Below are 17645 nucleotides of genomic sequence, written 5' to 3'. Positions count from 1 at the left end.
ACAACTCGGTAGGGTGTTGAAACACGCTTGCTGCGCCATTCTCCCTAACACGGAGGTACGTGCGCCTTTGTTATCTGTCAGTAAAGTTCCCCGTCAGGTGAGCCCTGCAGATTCCTCCGTGGCCCCCAGCACTGACTCAGCGGAGGAGTCACTTGCTGGCCCACTACGTTGTAGGTCTGCCCGCTGGTCAGCCCGCGTTTTGGGTATAGGTGCCTGCTATGCGTGATCCCCACTAGGCGATCCCATATGCTTATTCCGCCACGGTTAAGTCCCCCCCCTGGGCGGACCCGTGTCTTCCCTCTCCGCTAACCACTCTTTTGCTATGTGTACTCCCCCTTTTTAGGGCTAGTCCATATGTAAATTCTGCCATCTATCCCCCCCTTGGGTAACGGATGGCCTCCGCAGCGTCCTCCCTATCGGGATTGCACGCTTCCCAACGTACTGTCGTATTTCCTAGAATTATCTAGATGCTCACGACTTCCCAAAAAATATATCTAAATCCGTAAAACTTCTGTTGAAGTAGGATAAATTAGGGCCAGGGACACGTTGGAGGACCGCGCCCCCCATGATGTGGGTGCGTCACGCTTGCTTGACTATCTCCTCATCGGGGGTGTTGGTAAGGTGCAGTCATTATGGCGCTTTCAATGGGCTCCCAATGCGTGGATTTTACAAATCAAATCCACTTATAGTGCTGAAGTTCCCCCCGAAGGGGAACGTTCGAGGTTACTAAAGTAACCCTTCGTTCCCCGAGGAGGGGAACGGAAGCACTATACTCCGTCGCCATAATGACTGTCCCTTAGCTGTTTGAAAGTCTCTTCAGCTTAAAAGGATGGCGTCTGCTGGCTTCAGGTGTGCTTATATGCTGAGATAATTGCAGATGTCGCACACCTGCGCAAGCTTACGCTGCCAATTAATTTCATTCATTGGCCCGTTCAATACTCTCCAGACAAGCGGCTTCTGATCCGAATCCTCCCAATGCGTGGATTTTACAAATCAAATCCACTTATAGTGCTTCCGTTCCCCTCCTCGGGGAACGAAGGGTTACTTTAGTAACCTCGAACGTTCTCCCAATTCATGGATTTTCCTAAATCAAATCCACTAATAGCATTGGAGTTCCCCACCCGAAGGGGAACGCTCTGGTTACTAAAGTAACCCTCGTTTCCGAGGAGGGGAACGGAAATGCTATTTACCATCGCCATAATGACTGACCCTTAGCTGTTAGCAAAGTCTCTTCAGCTTAAAAAGGATGGCGTCTGCTTGCTCCACGTGTGCTTATATGCTGAGTTAATTGGCAATGAAGCACAACTGCGCAAGCTTACGCTGCCAATTCATTGGCATTCATTGGCCCGTTCCATACTCTTTCAGACAAGCGCTTCTGAACCGAATCCTCCCAATTCGTGGAATTTTCTAAATCAAATCCACTACTAGCATTTCCGTTCCCCTCCTCGGGGAACGAGGGTTACTTTAGTAACCAGAGCGTTATATCTGAAAGCACGTGAACATATTATGGCTTTCATTTATTTTTTCTTCTTCATCTATGTTAAGCTTTTTTGAACACAATCTACATTGAGAAACACTATGAAAATTAAGACAACTTAAAATTAATGCTGCTTCTAATCACATTTTTATTCATAAGTATTTGAAATAATTCCTTCTCTGAGATCATGTGATTTCTTACACATAATAAGGCATGCAACATATTTCATCGTATTCTAAGCAGTCATAAAGATATGCTCACAACATTACATTACTTTATTCATTCATTCATTTTGTTTTCAGCTTAGTCCCTTTATTAATCGGGGTCGCCACAGCAGAATAAATTACCAACTTATCCAGCATATGTTTTACACAGCAAATGCCCTTGCAGCTGCAACTCAACACTGGAAAACCCCCATACACTCTTGCTTTCACACACATACATTACGGACAATTTAGCTTATTCAATTTACCTATAGCGCATGTCTTTGGACTGTGGGGAAAACCGGAGCACCTAGAGGAAACACATGCGAACACAGGGAGAACATGAAAACTCCACATAGAAGTGTCAACTGACCCAGCTGGGGCTTGAACCAGCGACCTTCTTGCTGTGAGGCGAATGTGCTACCCACTTACCACCGTGACGCCCCTACAATGCATTTCATATTATTATATTACATTGTATATAGGAAAATAATAACAATATTAACTCAGGTAAACCATAATTTGTCATGATTGTGTGTTTATTAATTACTTTGAATCAATGAAAGCAATTAAATCTTCTGTTATTCACCAAGTGCTATAAGGATTTCCTGGGTTTCATTTGGGTGTATTTGCTGGTTCTGTGTGACTTGTGACAGCGCCCTCTGGTCTTCCAAGTAGATTTATTTCTAATCGCACAACCGCATTTCCCTGACAAGATGTGTATGACATTCTCTGCCTAAATTGCTGATACGCTAAATCGCAAATATGATTTTATGCTGAATAAAATGTAGTCCTATTATACTGTAGTATAATATTGTAAATACTGGCTAGTGTATACTGGCTAACCCAAAAAGTTAAGGTAACTCAAATCATTTGAGGAAACCGATTGCAACAAACCATGTAAGTTCAAAAACTATTAATAATTATTACTGTAACCTTAATCCATTTGAGTAAACAAAGCAATTTGAGCACAGTAAAACCCATAAATTAGGGCAACTCAAACTGTTTGAGGAAACCGATTGCTACAAACTGAGTTAAAAACTAATGTATATGAGTACTGTGATTGTACTTCATTTAAGTTGAAGCAATGAGGTTATTAATTTACTCATCATTTTCAAAAAGCTCCGTTTTCGGCGCTCTGGCAAAATGTGGATGGATGGTGGAACTGGATGGAAGCAAAACGTATGCGTTTAAAACTAAAATGTGTTGGTGTAAACGAGGTCTAAGGGAGAAGGCATGTCAGCATGTCAATAAAGAATGCCAAATGACCCTTGTTTGAGGAAACACTAATTCTATTTCTACACAATACACAGGTATAGCATTTACTTCGCAACAGCTATGGTGACAAAACTAATCATCCAAAGCCATTTGTCCTCTATTTCAGAATTCTTGCAGAAGACCATAGAGAAGTAGAACAGAGCAGCAGTTCACAGACAGCAATTTGTCACATCAAAACCAATCAAGTGTGGACAGAATCGCTTATTATCATGGAAAATTATGCTTTTGTAAATCTCACCAAAATCCCAAAACATTCTTGCAATTTAGTGTTCACAAGCTGCCAGTAAAGTGTAAGAAAACTTTGAATGCCAGCAACTGTATTTTGGTAGAGTAATTAGAATAGGCTAACTCTTGTTGTCAACTTCTCCTGAACTTTAATACGGTTGATTTTAGTTGAACATTTGATCTAAAATGAAATTTGCATGGCAAATCTATTAGGCCAGAAACAGGCTGGATAATTTTAAAAGGCATCACTGTTCTCACACTACAGGGATCAGAAATGCACTGATGCTTCTTTCAGATTGTGTCTTTGATAAAGTCATACAACGTGATGTGAATGAGCACTCAGATTTCAGACACTGATCAGTGGCTTGTGAAGTTAAAAATTAAGGCTAAATCATGGACCAGGCATTATTAGAACACAAGGCCGAAAAATAATCCAATTGCACATAAATACTAGTGAGAAGAGCTGAACAGGTTACTTTTAAAATGTATTTTATTACAGATTGCAAAATATGCTGTAAAGCATAATTAGTAATGTATTTTGTTAGATAGCTCACGTTTAGGAACTAAAACGTTTAGGAATCTAAATACTCTAAAATACTTAGAAATATGTAAGCAATGTAACACAAATGGGTCACACTTTGCAATAGGAGTTTATTGGTTATTGTCTTTACTGACAAAAACTAGTCATGAACAATACTTGTTTAGCATTTATTAATCATAATTCAACATTAACTTTTGCATCATTAAAGAGCTCCTATTATGGGTTTTTAAAAAATGACCTTCCATGTAGTGTGAAACACAGCTCTAAGTGAAGTGAAATATCCAGTTAAGGCTTAAATCTGAAAGTGCATGGTGTTTAAAACTATTGATTCATTTATAAGAGTCGACTCATAGTGCTTCTAATGATTCGTCTTAAAAACAAGTCTTTAGCCATTTCGGCATGGCATCGATACGAAACTTAAGACCTGCCCAATTAATGCGCACGCAAACACAGGAAAATTGAAACCTGCAGCCCCGCCCATAAACAGACAAACATTGTAGCAGATCCCGGATGAGTCAAGTCGTGAAGACGATGTGCTCAGCTGGATATTATTGGAAGTGTGAGGGGAAAGTTAGTGTTATTTTCTCTATCCAAAGATGAAACTGTGAAGAGTCAGTGGTTGAGGTGTATTTTTGCAAAAATACCTGGGAGTCGCTAGGATTATTAGGTAAAAATAAATGCATATTATTTTGTTTATAAAAAAAACAATTAAAGTGTTTTTTGATCTTGCACGCATATCAGCCAGTTGTTGGAGACCCTTAAAACCAAAATATGACCCTTTTTAATGTATTATATCACTTTAACATCCAAATGCATGCATGTTAACATTAACTAATACATCATGAGTTACTACAAACTAACAATGAACTATTGTATTTTTATTAACGAACATTAACTTACTAACAAATATATTGTTCATGGCTTGTTCATGTTAGTAAATGCATTAACTAACAGTAAAGTGTTACCCAACAATAAATAAGATTCGGTGCTTTTTCATGCTACATTCTAAACTTCAAATTAAAACCAAACATATAAATACGCCAAACATATCATAAAAGTATTCAGCATTCAGGTAATCAAGTTATCAATAGATTTGTTTAATGAATGGACCAAACTTTAAATGATAAACTTTAAATGACTTTCCTGATAATCGCGTCTATGTAAAAGAGAAGAACGCAAAATAATTGCAAGTCAAAATTGACAAAGAAGCTATTTGTGCAATTTAATCAAAAAACCAAAGTATCTCATCATTTTCACTGGTTTGATTGAACAAAATAAACAATTAATATTGACACAAAAGAATCATGTCTTCAAGACAAATGGGATTATATATTCACATTAATGTGCCAACCTTTAAAATGAAGACTTCAAGTTTGCCACAAAGCTATCGTTTAACTTTATACACTTTAATTTCATATATAAGTCATATGTATCTGATAATTGAATGCAAACAGAATTCTAGAAGTAATCAGTATAATTTTTTCAATTAAGCACTTATAAATATTAAATGTAATGATAGCATTTTAACGCTTAAAATATGATAAAGAAAAATGTTCAAAGATCAAAAACTACTTCATGCTTTTCCAGACTGGACACTAAATCCTACAATGCTGATCGAATTTTTAATGCAGGAAGGCATAGATTACACTACACTGAGTTTTTTAAATGAAGAATCAGTTGGCTTATTGGTTGAAATCCTCATGTTTACATAATGAAATTACATATATTAAAAGTATTAACTTTCATAATCTAAAATACTTTATTGGATGTAATTGTAATTTGATTACCACTATTTAAAATGCAAGGATGACAAAATACAATTATTTGTATGTTTGCATTTTAAATACCTAACATGACGGCTACAAGGTGGCAAAGTGGGTAGCATGTTCGCTTCACAGCAAAAAGGTCGCTGGTTCAAGCCTCGGCTGGGTCAGCTGGTGTTTCTGTTTGGAGTTTGCATATTCTCCCCATGTCCGTGTGAGTTTCCTCCGGGTGCTCCGTTTTCCCCCACAAGTCCAAAAGATACAGTATGTGGTACAGGTAAATTGGTCAGGCTAAATTTTCAGTAGTCTATGATTGTGTATGGATGTTTCCCAGAGATGGGTTGCAGCTGGAAGGGCATCTACTGCGTAAAAACTTATGCTGGATAAGTTGGCGGTTCACTCCGCTGTGGTGGCCCCGGATTAATAAAGGGACTAAGCCAAAAAGAAAATGAATGAATGAATGTATACCTAACATTATAAGTTACATGTTTTCTATTACTTCTCATTCCTGATGAGTAGCATATGAATTAATGTAGGAGTTTGATAAATCCTCAATATGCATGGGATGATAATCAGTTTTTACGCCAATTTTATTTAGTTTTTTAAAGAAACACTATCTGCAGCAGAAAAAGTCTCTCTAAATCAAATGCTACTGGTCAACTTATGATTCAGCAAACATCTGAAAAACAAATCGCTTATAAACCAACATCCAAACATGCTTTAGAGCTAAACAGTGCAGAAAGCCACAAGAAAAGTACGACGTACTGACGAGTGTTTCCCAAAACTGCAGTTTCTCTGTCGCAGATCCGTCATTTGAACATTTGAACATTTGTTATAATGTAAAACGTCCATATATATGCTCTGAATGGGGTGAAGTAACAACTTATATAGAGAAAAAACCCACAATTTTAGTGCAAATTATATTGTTTTAAAAAAATGCAATATTAGTTTTGGGAAAAAACATTCATCCATTCATTCATTCATTCATTTTCTTGTCGGCTTAGTCCCTTTATTAGTCCGGGGTTGCCACAGCGGAATGAACCGCCAACTTATCCAGCAGGTTTTTGTTTTTTTACGCAGCAGATGCCTTTCCAGCAGCAACCCATCTCTGGGAAACATCCACACACACATTCACACACACACTCATACACTGCGGACAATTTAGCCAACCCAATTCACCTGTACCACATGTCTTTGGATTGTGGGGGAAACCACAAAATAATAAATTAATAATGAATGGTTGTGATTTACAGTAGGCTTTTTATTAATAAATTAAGAAAAAATATCACTTAATAATAATATTTTTTTTATTTAGGATCTTGTTTATTTATTTATTTATTTTATTTTATATATTGTAAAAGTCTACTTTTACAATTTGGCACATTCAAACCACTGGAGAAATGTTCCAACCAACAGGCCCATGTCATACAGTTGAAGTCAGAATTATTAGCCCCCGTGTGTATTTTTTCCCCTATTTCTGTTTTATGGAGAGAAGATTTTTTCAACACATTTCTAAACATAATAGTTTTAATAACTAATTTCTAATAACTGATTTATTTTATCTGTGCCATGATGACAGTAAATATTATTTGACTTGCTATTTTTCAAGACACTTCTATACAGCTTAAAGTGACATTTAAAGGCTTAACTAGGTTAATTAGGTTATTATATAATGTTGGTTTGTTTTGTAGACTATCGAAAAAAAAATATATATATAGCCTAAAAGGAGCTAATAATTTTGACCTTAAAATTAATTTTAAAAAATTAAAAGCTGCTTTTATGCTAGCTGAAATAAAACAAATAAAACTTTCTCCAGAAGAACAAAAATTATCAGACATACTGCAAAAATTTCCCTGCTCTGTTAAACATCATTTGGTAAATATTAAAAAAAAAAAGAAAAAAAAATTCAAGAGGAGCTAATAATTCTGACTTCAACTCTATTCAGTACAGATTCTTAAAATAACCCACTATAAATAAAAGCATTAACATATGCTATATATTTTTTGTATTCACAAGCTTTGGAGACATAACATAAATTCAGCTTTTAAATAATAGATCACCTATAGCTTTTCTTATAAGCCATGGCTGCGTTCAAAATGTCATAATGGCCTTTAAAGTGCACTGCAAAGGGAAAGCAATTTTTCAATATGAAAATCACTAAAACTCTAAAAAATATTTAAAGTAAATTAGACCTATGATTATTTTAATGCTTTTAACTACTGCTCTCTAGGTGTAGTTGCATTCCCACAATTTTCCGACGCAGTTTGTGAATGTTCATTGGAACGATGGATTTGGGAAACACCAAATCAACAAACTATATTTGTAACGACGCAACTTGCGACCTTTGTTCGCTAACGATGGTTTTCGGAAATGCACCCCAGATCTATAGCATGTTTGGATGTTGGCTTATAAGTGATTTGTTTTTTAGAGTGAGTTTGATCATATATAGATACTTTATATCTAGAATAAAAGACAATCGACAAGACAAGATGATCCAAAGATGCCTTTTCAAGTTGTTAAAAATCTGTGTTTTTGAAATAAGTGAAGACAGTAGAAGTCAATGATTTATTTGAATTATTTAGCCTGACATGTTTACTGTGACTAAATGTTTTAAATATTAGTTCAATGGGTATAAAAAGTTGTCAATTTTTACACAGACATTTAAAAAGAACGTATTTTAGAGCAGTAATCACAAAATGATATTTTTATCCAAGGTTATCATACCCTCTGAATCTTATACCGGCCCGTACCTACTCCTCACCACTGCCATTAGGAGCTGTGTCAAAATGTTAGTTTCCTGGACTCGTTTGTAAGCATGACAGATGTATTAATCAGAAATCTTATTAGTTATTTGCCTCAACATTTAGAAAATGAAAGAAGTATCTGTCTAAATCATAAATGCTTACCCTTTTACAGTGTCTCATGACAGCAGCCACTTCGTCCTCATTGAGCAGCTTGCGTGCCACGTCCTCCAACAAAGCCATGGTCTCCGGGCTAGGCATCGGGCTTTGCTCCCTCAAACCAGCACGAGTCTCTCTGGGAGAACTCAATAGGTTAATAATGGGTCGACCCCGCTCTTTACCTGAGGACACAAGAGATGGAGCCAGTCTCTGAGCTCTAGTGACTGCAACAGTCTCTTTCAAAATATAGAATTTAGTTACACATATCACAAAAACCTTAACATGTCAAGGTTACAACATTCTGATGTGATTTGCTTCTAACACCTTTTTAAGTCTGTGTGCTGCTGCAGTAAGCACTGTATAGAAGACAGCTATGCAATTCATCATTAGCTGAGCAAAACCACAGGGGTCGGATTCAAGGCCACTCCGAGGGAATTACCGCAGAACAGTGTACAGTGAAGCAGCTCTCTGATTTAGCCTCCTTAAAAACTCATTATGCTGTTTTTAGGCTTTTCAAATGCAAATATGTTCATCTTTGATATTCCCAAGTATCCGCAGAATGAAGCCCTCAACAACATTCTGGTAAACCACATATTGCATATGGACTTACCCGGTTCGTTATCTAAATGTTTTGGGGATTTGGATCTTCCTTTGTGTCCGTCCTCTCTTCCTGTGTCCTTCCGGTCTCTAGACGATGACCTTTCCCTTCTGCGTCCACTTTTAAAGAGCAAGCTGACAAAGGTTTTGGAGCGCTGCAGGGTACTTCCCTCTGTCTCTACCTTGCCTTTCTGATGTTTTCTTTTCTTCTGCTTGTCCTCTGGTGAACATTTAAACAAAAAAAAAATGTCAAAATGTGACCTTCACACAAAGGATTGTCCAATTAATAACAAGCATTGCAAGTTCAAGAGCAAAGGTAACCCAGACACTGGAGAGGTACTGAGATCCCAGTCCAGTTTCCTCAAGGCTGTGAACTCAAGCAATGTACTTAACCACAGGTCACTCCAATGCAAGAACAATAGTGGCACAGTGGGTAGCACAATTGCCTCACAGCAAAAAGCATTTCTGTGTGGAGTTTGCCTTTCTTCCTGTGTTGGCGTAGGTTTCCCCCAAGTGCTCCGGTTTCCTCTACAAGTTCAAAGACATGTGGTATGGGTGAATTGGGTATGCTAAAATTGTCCATAGTGTATGTGTGGTAAAGAGTGTGTATGGATGTTTCCCAGTCATGGGTTACAGCTAGAAGGGCATCCGCTGCATAAAACCAATGCTGGATCATTTTTTTGTCACCCCAGATTTATAAAGGGACTAAGCCGAAAAGAAAATGAATGAATGAATGAATGAACAAATGCTGAATACACACAGCTACAATGTAATTGTGTAATTGCAAAGTAATTTCTTATTGCTACAATCTGAAATAAAAGTTGTTATTTGAGTTACTGTCCATTTGCTGCATTACTCTCAATGAATTTACTTCTTTTTTCTTTTTTACGATTCAAATCTTTTATTTTCTTCAATAATTTAACAGAACCATCAGTTTACAATTTTTTTACTTCTTTTTAACACCCCCTTTTCCCTGCCCTTCACAAAAGCGGCAGTGACTGTAATTAGATGTTGCTATAATAAATCCAGTACATACAGAAAAATATTATAAACTCAAATAAAAAAACACACATACAGAAAATAATAATAGTAAAAATAAATGAATAAATAAAATAACATTCATTCATTGTCCCTTTATTAATCCGGGGTCGCCACAGCGGAATGAACCGCCAACTTATCCAGCATATGTTTAACACAGCGGATGCCCTTCCAGATGCAAACTACTCTGGGAAACATCCATACACACTCATTCACACTCATTCACACTCATACACTACGGACAATTTAGCCTACCCAATTCACTTATACCGCATGTCTTTAGACTGTGGGGAAAACCGAAGAACCTGGAGGAAACCCACGCGAAAGCAGGGAGAACATGCAAACTCCACGCAAAAATGCCAACTGACCCAGCCAAGGCTCGAACCAGCAACCTTCTTGCTGTGGTACAGCACTACCTACTGCGCCACTGCATCGCCTAAATAAAATAACAATGCAATAATAAATAAATAAATAAATAAATAAATAAATAAATAAAATAACAATGCAATAGTAATAAATAAACAAATAAAAAAACAAAATAACAATGCTTAATTAATTAATTGATTAACAAATAAATAAACAATCCAATAATAAATAAATAAATAATGAAATATTTAACAAACACAGGGGCAAATCCATAAAACGAAGTAAGGCCCCGTTTACACTAGTGCGTTTTAGTTTTAAAACGGCGTTTTAGAATGAAAACGATCCGCGTCCACACTCGCGTTTTACCCAGCGTTTCTGAACAGCTCTCCGTCCACACCAAAACGCTGAAAACGCACATCACGTGACCACACACACACTCTCAGGCAAGCGCTGCAGCCAATCTACCCAGATGAGAGCTATGCTAGTCGGACTTCTCATCAAGCATCTCCCGCTGGATCTAATCTCACTATATTTATTAAACGTGATATTTCATTCATCTTGTTGTCTGTATCTAACGACATATTCCCTGACTTTGGTCACTGGAATCTATTACTTGTTCTCAGGTAACGTGTTTTGGCTGAGCGCAAAGATAAGTTAATGATTAATGTAAGCACGTACATGCTGTATATTGACTGATCGCTTGCCTTTATTTCCTATAATGTATAAACTTATTGTATGTTATACTTTTATAATGGTCATTATCGATTATTAAAACTGATATTCAGCAAAAGAGAGGGTTTCGTATTTTCACTGAAATTGAAAGGAGGCCGTTGTTATCGGCTCCGTTTTGTTATAAATATCCACACAGTGAAGATGATGCTCAAATATGCAGCACGGCGCCTCAACATTTCTGCTGTCTGTTAAGTTGTTAATATTAAAATGAAAATAGGCAGTTCCTTATATCATGTTTACATTTTATTGTTGAGAAAGTGAAACAACGTAGCCAGGGTGATGTGAATGAAGTTATAAAGTACACTGTTCCCTTTGAAGATTTACCCGTGTCCTCGGTTTGTTTTCCATATCAAACTGAAAAGAAGAGACTGCAGCCTTGATGAAACTTGCGAAGTCTAAACTTACACGGAGAAGATGCAGGACTGAACTGTGTGTGTTAGGCTACTTAATATTGAGGAAAAGCCTCAATCAGAGAGGCGAATGTCTGCAGCCCCGCCTCCGTTTTCAGATGTCTCCGTTTTCCTTCATCCACACTGAGACGGAGCAGCAGCGTTTCAGAATGAAAACGGCCTCTCCAGCGTTTTTGAAACGCTCCGTTTCGGCGCTCGAGAACTCGTAGTGTGGACGGATGCAGTAACCGTAGCAAAACTTATGCGTTTTCAAACTAAAACGCATTAGTGTAAACGGGGCCTAAGAGTGCAGGCATAAGTTCAGTATCACAACTATCAGTCCAAAACAGATCAAGAGGGCAAAGACAGAGAATGTAAATGAACAAACACGTACAAATACACAGGATAGCAGTCATGAAAGTCACTTGGAACAAATTGGTAGGGAGGGTTTGGACAACGTCAGCGATTGACCTGAAACTCCTGTGTTCGAATGGCCCGCTGGAGCCTGACATGGGCACTGTCCCACACCCTCTCACTACGCCGAATCCACTCGTCAACTGCTGGAACTGCAGATGGCTCACCAGACTATGGGAACAGTGCAGGCTGAAATCCTAAGACGCACTGTAAGGGAGTAAGTGCTGTTGAAGAATGTGTCAATGAGTTTTGTGCATATTCAGCCCATGGGAGAAACTCAGACCAACAATTTTGTTCTCTGCTGCAGTAAGTCCTGAGGTATCAACCTATTTCCTGGTTTAGACGTTCTACTTGACCAATGATTTGGGGATGATATCCAGACGTGAGGCTTATGTTGATATCTAGCTGTTTACAGAAGGCCCTCCAGACCTATGAGGTAAACTGTGTACCACAATCACTCACGATGTCCTCTGGTAATCCATGGGTTCTGCTGGAATAGAGAGTGAGCGGTTTCCATGGCTGTGGGTAGACTTGGCAGTGGAACCAGATGACATGACTTGGAGAAGCTATCAATGATTAGGAGGATTGTGGTAAAGTTGTTTGATTGAGGTAAGTCGGTTATGAAGTCTATAGACAGATGTGACCAGGTTGTAATGGCTTCAGGAGTGCTGAGGGTAATTCTTTGGGTTTTCGACTGGGCGCAGACTTGGCAGGACTTGACATAGTTTGTGATGTCTCTACTCATTTGTGGCCACCAGAAAGAGTTTTGGACCAAATGTATTGTTAGTGATATGCCTGGATGACCTGCACATATGGACATATGGACCCATTGCATGACTCTTTGGCGTAATATTGTGGGTACGTAGTTTTTGTTAAGTAGACACTGAGGGGGCGGAGCTGCATTTTGTTGTTCTATGTGAATTTCTTCCATAATGTTCCATGATACTGGTGCAATGACTACTGTAGGAGGGAGGATTTTTTCGTGAGTGCTATTGTTGTCAGTAGAGGAGTCATGACGTCTAGAAAGAGCATCTGCCTTGCAGTTTTTACTTCCTGGTGTATACGTAACTGTGAATTGGAACACGGTGAACAATAGGGACCATCAGACTTGTCTGGGGTTTAGTCACTTTGAACTTTTAATATACTCCAGGTTTTTGTGATCTGTGATGACTTGGAATGGGTAAATGGCTCCCTCAAGCCAATGCCTCCATTCAGCAATAGCCTCCTTCATAGAAAGTAAATCCTTATTCCCAACATCATAATTATGTTCCGCTGATGTTAGCTTTCTGGAGTAGAACGCACATGGGTGCAGTTTACCTAGTGTACTGTGCCCTTGTGACAACACTGCTTCGATGCTTAGATCTGAGGCATCCACCTCCAAGATGAATGGTGAATTAGGATCTGGATGTTTCAGAAAAGGGGCTGTGGTAAATCGTTCCTTTAACTCAATGAAAGCTTGATTAGCTTCCTCTGTCCACTCCAGTTTCTTTGGTTTTCCCTTGGGCAATGACATCATAGGTGAAGCTACTGTGCTATACTGTGCTATGTGAACCTTCTGTAAAAGTTTGCGAAACCCAGGAATCACTGAAGTTCCTTGATCGTAGAGAGTACTGGGCATTCTGTGACTGCTTGGACTTTGAGTTCATCCATACGCACTCCATTATGACTTATGTGGTAACCTAGGAATGATGTCTGTTTAACATGGAACTCACACTTCTCTGCCTTAACGTATAGTTGGTTCTCCAGTAACCTTGACATCAAAGTCCTGATGTGAATAATATAATCTGCTTCATCCTTAGAGTAAATAAGGATGTCATTGATGTATGCAACCACATACTTATTAATCAGGTCCTTAAATATGTCGTTGATAAAGGATTGGAAGACAGCCGGAGCATTTGCCAGTCCATAGGCCATGGCCTGGTATTCACAGTGTCCCCTTGTGGTGATAAACGCCATTTTCTATTCATCCCCTGCAAAAATTCTGATTAAATTAAAGGCACTTCTTAGATCAAGTTTGGTGTATATGTTGACTTAATGTAGCTGTTCAAGGGCAGAGGGGACTAATGGGAGAGGATAGCGTAATTTTCCTGTGATATTGTTCAAACCTCTGTAATCAATGCATGGTTTAAGACCTCCATCTTTCTTTTCCATAAAAAAGAACTCTGCTGCAGCTGGTGATGTAGAAGGGTAAATGAGACCGGAGTCCAGAGCCTCATCAATATACTCATCCATGGCCTGGATTTGTGTAAGAGAGGGGGTAAACCCGAGTCTTAGGTGGCATGGCATTAGGTAATAAATCTATTGCATAGTCCCAGGGGCGATGAGAAGGGAGTTGAGTTGACTTAGTTTTGCTGAACAATTCAGAAAAGTCTTGGTAACGCTCTGGAATAATTATTGTTTTGTGAGTTTCTGGGCTCTCGATGTTGGTCGTCAGACATGGTTGTGGTTTCAAATGAATACATCTTTCAAGTCAGAATTCAGACCAGTGGGTTAATTTTCCTGAATGCCATGACAATTCCGGATCATAAATATGCAGCCATGGATATCCCAGGATGACTTCATACTTGGGGGTATCAACGATGTTGAATGAAATGGATTCTTGATGCAATATTCCAACTTTGAGAGTGAGGGTTTGAGTTTGGTGAGTGGTTCCAGATCCAATCAGCGTATCATCAATTGACTTGATTTTAATGGGTGATATGCAAGCTTGAGTGGGGATGTGATATTCAGTTTGAGATTTTTGCTAATGATATTCAAAGCAGCTCCTGAATCGATCATCGCCGATAATTCAAGACAGATCACGCTGCAGGGTAACTGGTAGTGTGAGTGCTTATTGCTAACTACTGATAAAAATGCTCAAGATTTACCATAACAGAGTTGCAGGTTTTATGGGGGCATTTGAAACTTCGATGTCCCATTTCACCACAGTAATAACACAGTTTAAGGTAGCGGCGTCATTCTTTCTCCTCTTCAGGTAAGCATGTATTAATATGCTGCACTGGCTCTTCTGGGCTGCTCATTTCAGTAGGATGCCTCGATCAGGTTAACTCATGAATGTTTGTATTATTCTTAGTCGGGGTGCTTGTCTCATGAGGTTACCAATTTTGATAGTCAGCTTGATAAATTCAGAAAAAGATAACTCTTCACCTTTGCATGCCAGCTCCGTTTAAAGATCCACATCTAGACTAAGTTCAAACATCGCTTTCAGAGCCACATCATTCCATCCACTTTGAGCTGCAATGGTTCTAAACTCAATGGCATAATCAGCAGCCGATCTGTTTCCTTGCTTGAGGTTAATCACTTGGGTAGACACTCCTTTTACTCCATCTGGATATTCAAACACTTCCCGAATCTGTTTAATAAAATACTTCAACAAAGTTTTAATTTGAAAATCAGAATCCCACACTGCTGCGGCCCAGTCAATTGCTCTTCCAGTCAACAATGTCATCATAAAAGCACATTTCTTCTCTTCTGAATCAAATTTTTCATCCAGTTGTTCCATATAAATCTTAACTTGACGTAAAAACCCTTTACACTGTTCAGCTGTGCCGTCAAACTTATTAGGAAGAGCAAAGCTTATGTCATTGGTGTGGTAGGAGGCAGGGATATAATGAGTAAGATGGTATGGCAGGTAAACTGGCAATGCTTTGCAAGAAAGCATGGCCTGAAAATTCACTGAAATACAGCACAAACAGGAAGTAGCCACAGAGGGAGCGTCGCTGAGTCAGAAGTCGGGCGAGGGCTCCCTCTGCTGGCATGGTGTTACAATAATAATAATAATAATAATAATAATAATAATAATAATACATAAATAAATAAATAAAATAACAATCTAATAATAATAAATAAATCATCCACCAAAAATGTCAAATAATTTCCCCATCTTCTCTGATAAACATCCAATTTATCTAGAAATCTATGACATTTTTTTTCATATGCTGCCACCATCCCCAATTCTGTAACCCATTCTTGAAATAATGGTGGACCTGCTGAACGCCATCCCCTCATAATGATTTGTCTTACATTCATAATACTTATTTGAATTCACTAAGACATATTCCCACCAAATCCCAACAGGAACAGGTCTCCCAGTACATATATTTTAGGACAAAACGAAAAGCAGCATCAAGAAACATCCTGAATGTAATAATGCACTTTAACCCAGAATTCCGGTATTTTAGAACAAGACCACGGGGCATGCATTCAGTCTCCTTCTTTGCTTTTACATCTCCAGCATTCAGCAGAGTCCTTCAGCCCAAGCCTGAATATCCTACTCGGAGTCCAATAACAACGATTTAAAATTTTTAATTGGATTAAGCATACTCTTAAATTTCTTGACATTACTTTACAGTTTTTGCAAATCATTTTCCAATGTTCATCGCTAAATGTACAATTTCGATCTTTACTCCAAACAGTTTTAAGTGCAAAATGGAAACTACACCCCATCTTTTTCAGTAACCATTTATAATACACTGAAACTTCAATATTAACCTTGTTTTTAAAGCATTGACGTTGATAGTCCCATTCACTTGCTTCATCAGCATTATCTCTCAATAATGGATTGTTTTTCTGTTCATCTGAAGAAAAAAGTCATGTAGAGTACATTTTGTCTGGGGTGAATTGCAATTGAGATATTCAGAGTATCCCTTTGACAAACTGTTGAGCATCACATTCCAAAAATCTCCATAACTGACATAAAAAAGCCAAAAAACTTTATATAGGGCCTACATTTTTATTTCTGTTGCAGAGAGATTCACTCTAGGAGGACCTATTATGTTTGTTGTAGGCAGTTTTGATTGAATGTATTTGTTAAAGGCCACAAACCCTCCAGTCATCTTTCTCATTTGTCATATGGCAAATAAAACAGGATGATCTACACTTTGCTGTGTGGATTCTGAGCATACATTTCTCAAGGCATCAGATTCAGTCCTCTGAATCGTTAATCTTTCACGGGGAGATCCCATGCAGTAATACTGATGTATTATGCATTCCAGGGAGTTCATTTAAATGCAGAGACACAATGGCGACACACTGCTATATATTTGACAAACAGACAAAGCAGTGTGACTGTAAAGGTCAATTGCTGCTTCTTCGACAACACATTTTCTATTCTGAGCGGAGCTTCCACAGCATGGTGTGTGTATCAAATAACCCAAGATCCTCATCGCTGATCTGATGGTGACCTTGAGCCCTAGTACTACAACAAGTATATGAGTTACATCTGTGACACAAACAGAGGATGGCCTGTCATTCTGTAGGACCCTATGATTTCCACCATGCAGACAATGTAGATGGAATTACAGAGCACAGCCATAAAAATTTAATTTGCATTAAATCACAATGGAATGCAGGGTTTATCAGTTTGTGAATGAAAAAATATGGCCGTCATAGGATGTATTGTAGTCCTCATGGGAGATTTACACACGGGCAAACTCTAACGATGAAGTCAGGTGCATTCTAGTCACTTTTACTGAGCACTTTCATAAATTAATTTAATACATTTTCATTGAATTTGAGTGTGCAACTTGTAAACGGAATTTCTGATGTGACTTCAATACACTAATGGCACGCTTCCACTGAGTGGTACGGTGTGGTTCGGTGCACTTTTATGGTCATTTTCACTGTCAAAGGGTACCTAAAAGCAACTGTACCTATTGCAACTGAACCTACTGCAACTGAACGCTATTGGTGAACAGAGATACGTCACTCACAGAAGACAATT

The 17645-nt window shown here is 38.3% G+C and overlaps 1 protein-coding gene across 4 annotated transcripts in view; it reads right to left on the bottom strand.

Annotated features, from left to right (window-relative positions):
• The window catches only part of pdzd7a (PDZ domain containing 7a), a 95595-nt gene that overhangs the window by 41874 nt on the left and 36076 nt on the right, over positions 1 to 17645 (bottom strand). For all 4 annotated transcript variants that reach the window (XM_009307223.5, XM_073919183.1, XM_073919182.1 and 1 more), the window contains 2 exon segments: positions 8998 to 9204; positions 8394 to 8569 (listed from right to left, as the gene is read on the bottom strand). In XM_009307223.5, coding sequence (XP_009305498.2) covers positions 8394 to 8569; positions 8998 to 9204 — 383 coding nt within the window.

This window comes from Danio rerio, chromosome 13, assembly GCF_049306965.1.
Source record: "Danio rerio strain Tuebingen ecotype United States chromosome 13, GRCz12tu, whole genome shotgun sequence".
Taxonomy (NCBI): Eukaryota; Metazoa; Chordata; class Actinopteri; order Cypriniformes; family Danionidae; genus Danio; species Danio rerio.
This window is presented reverse-complemented; position numbering and strand designations above follow the sequence as displayed.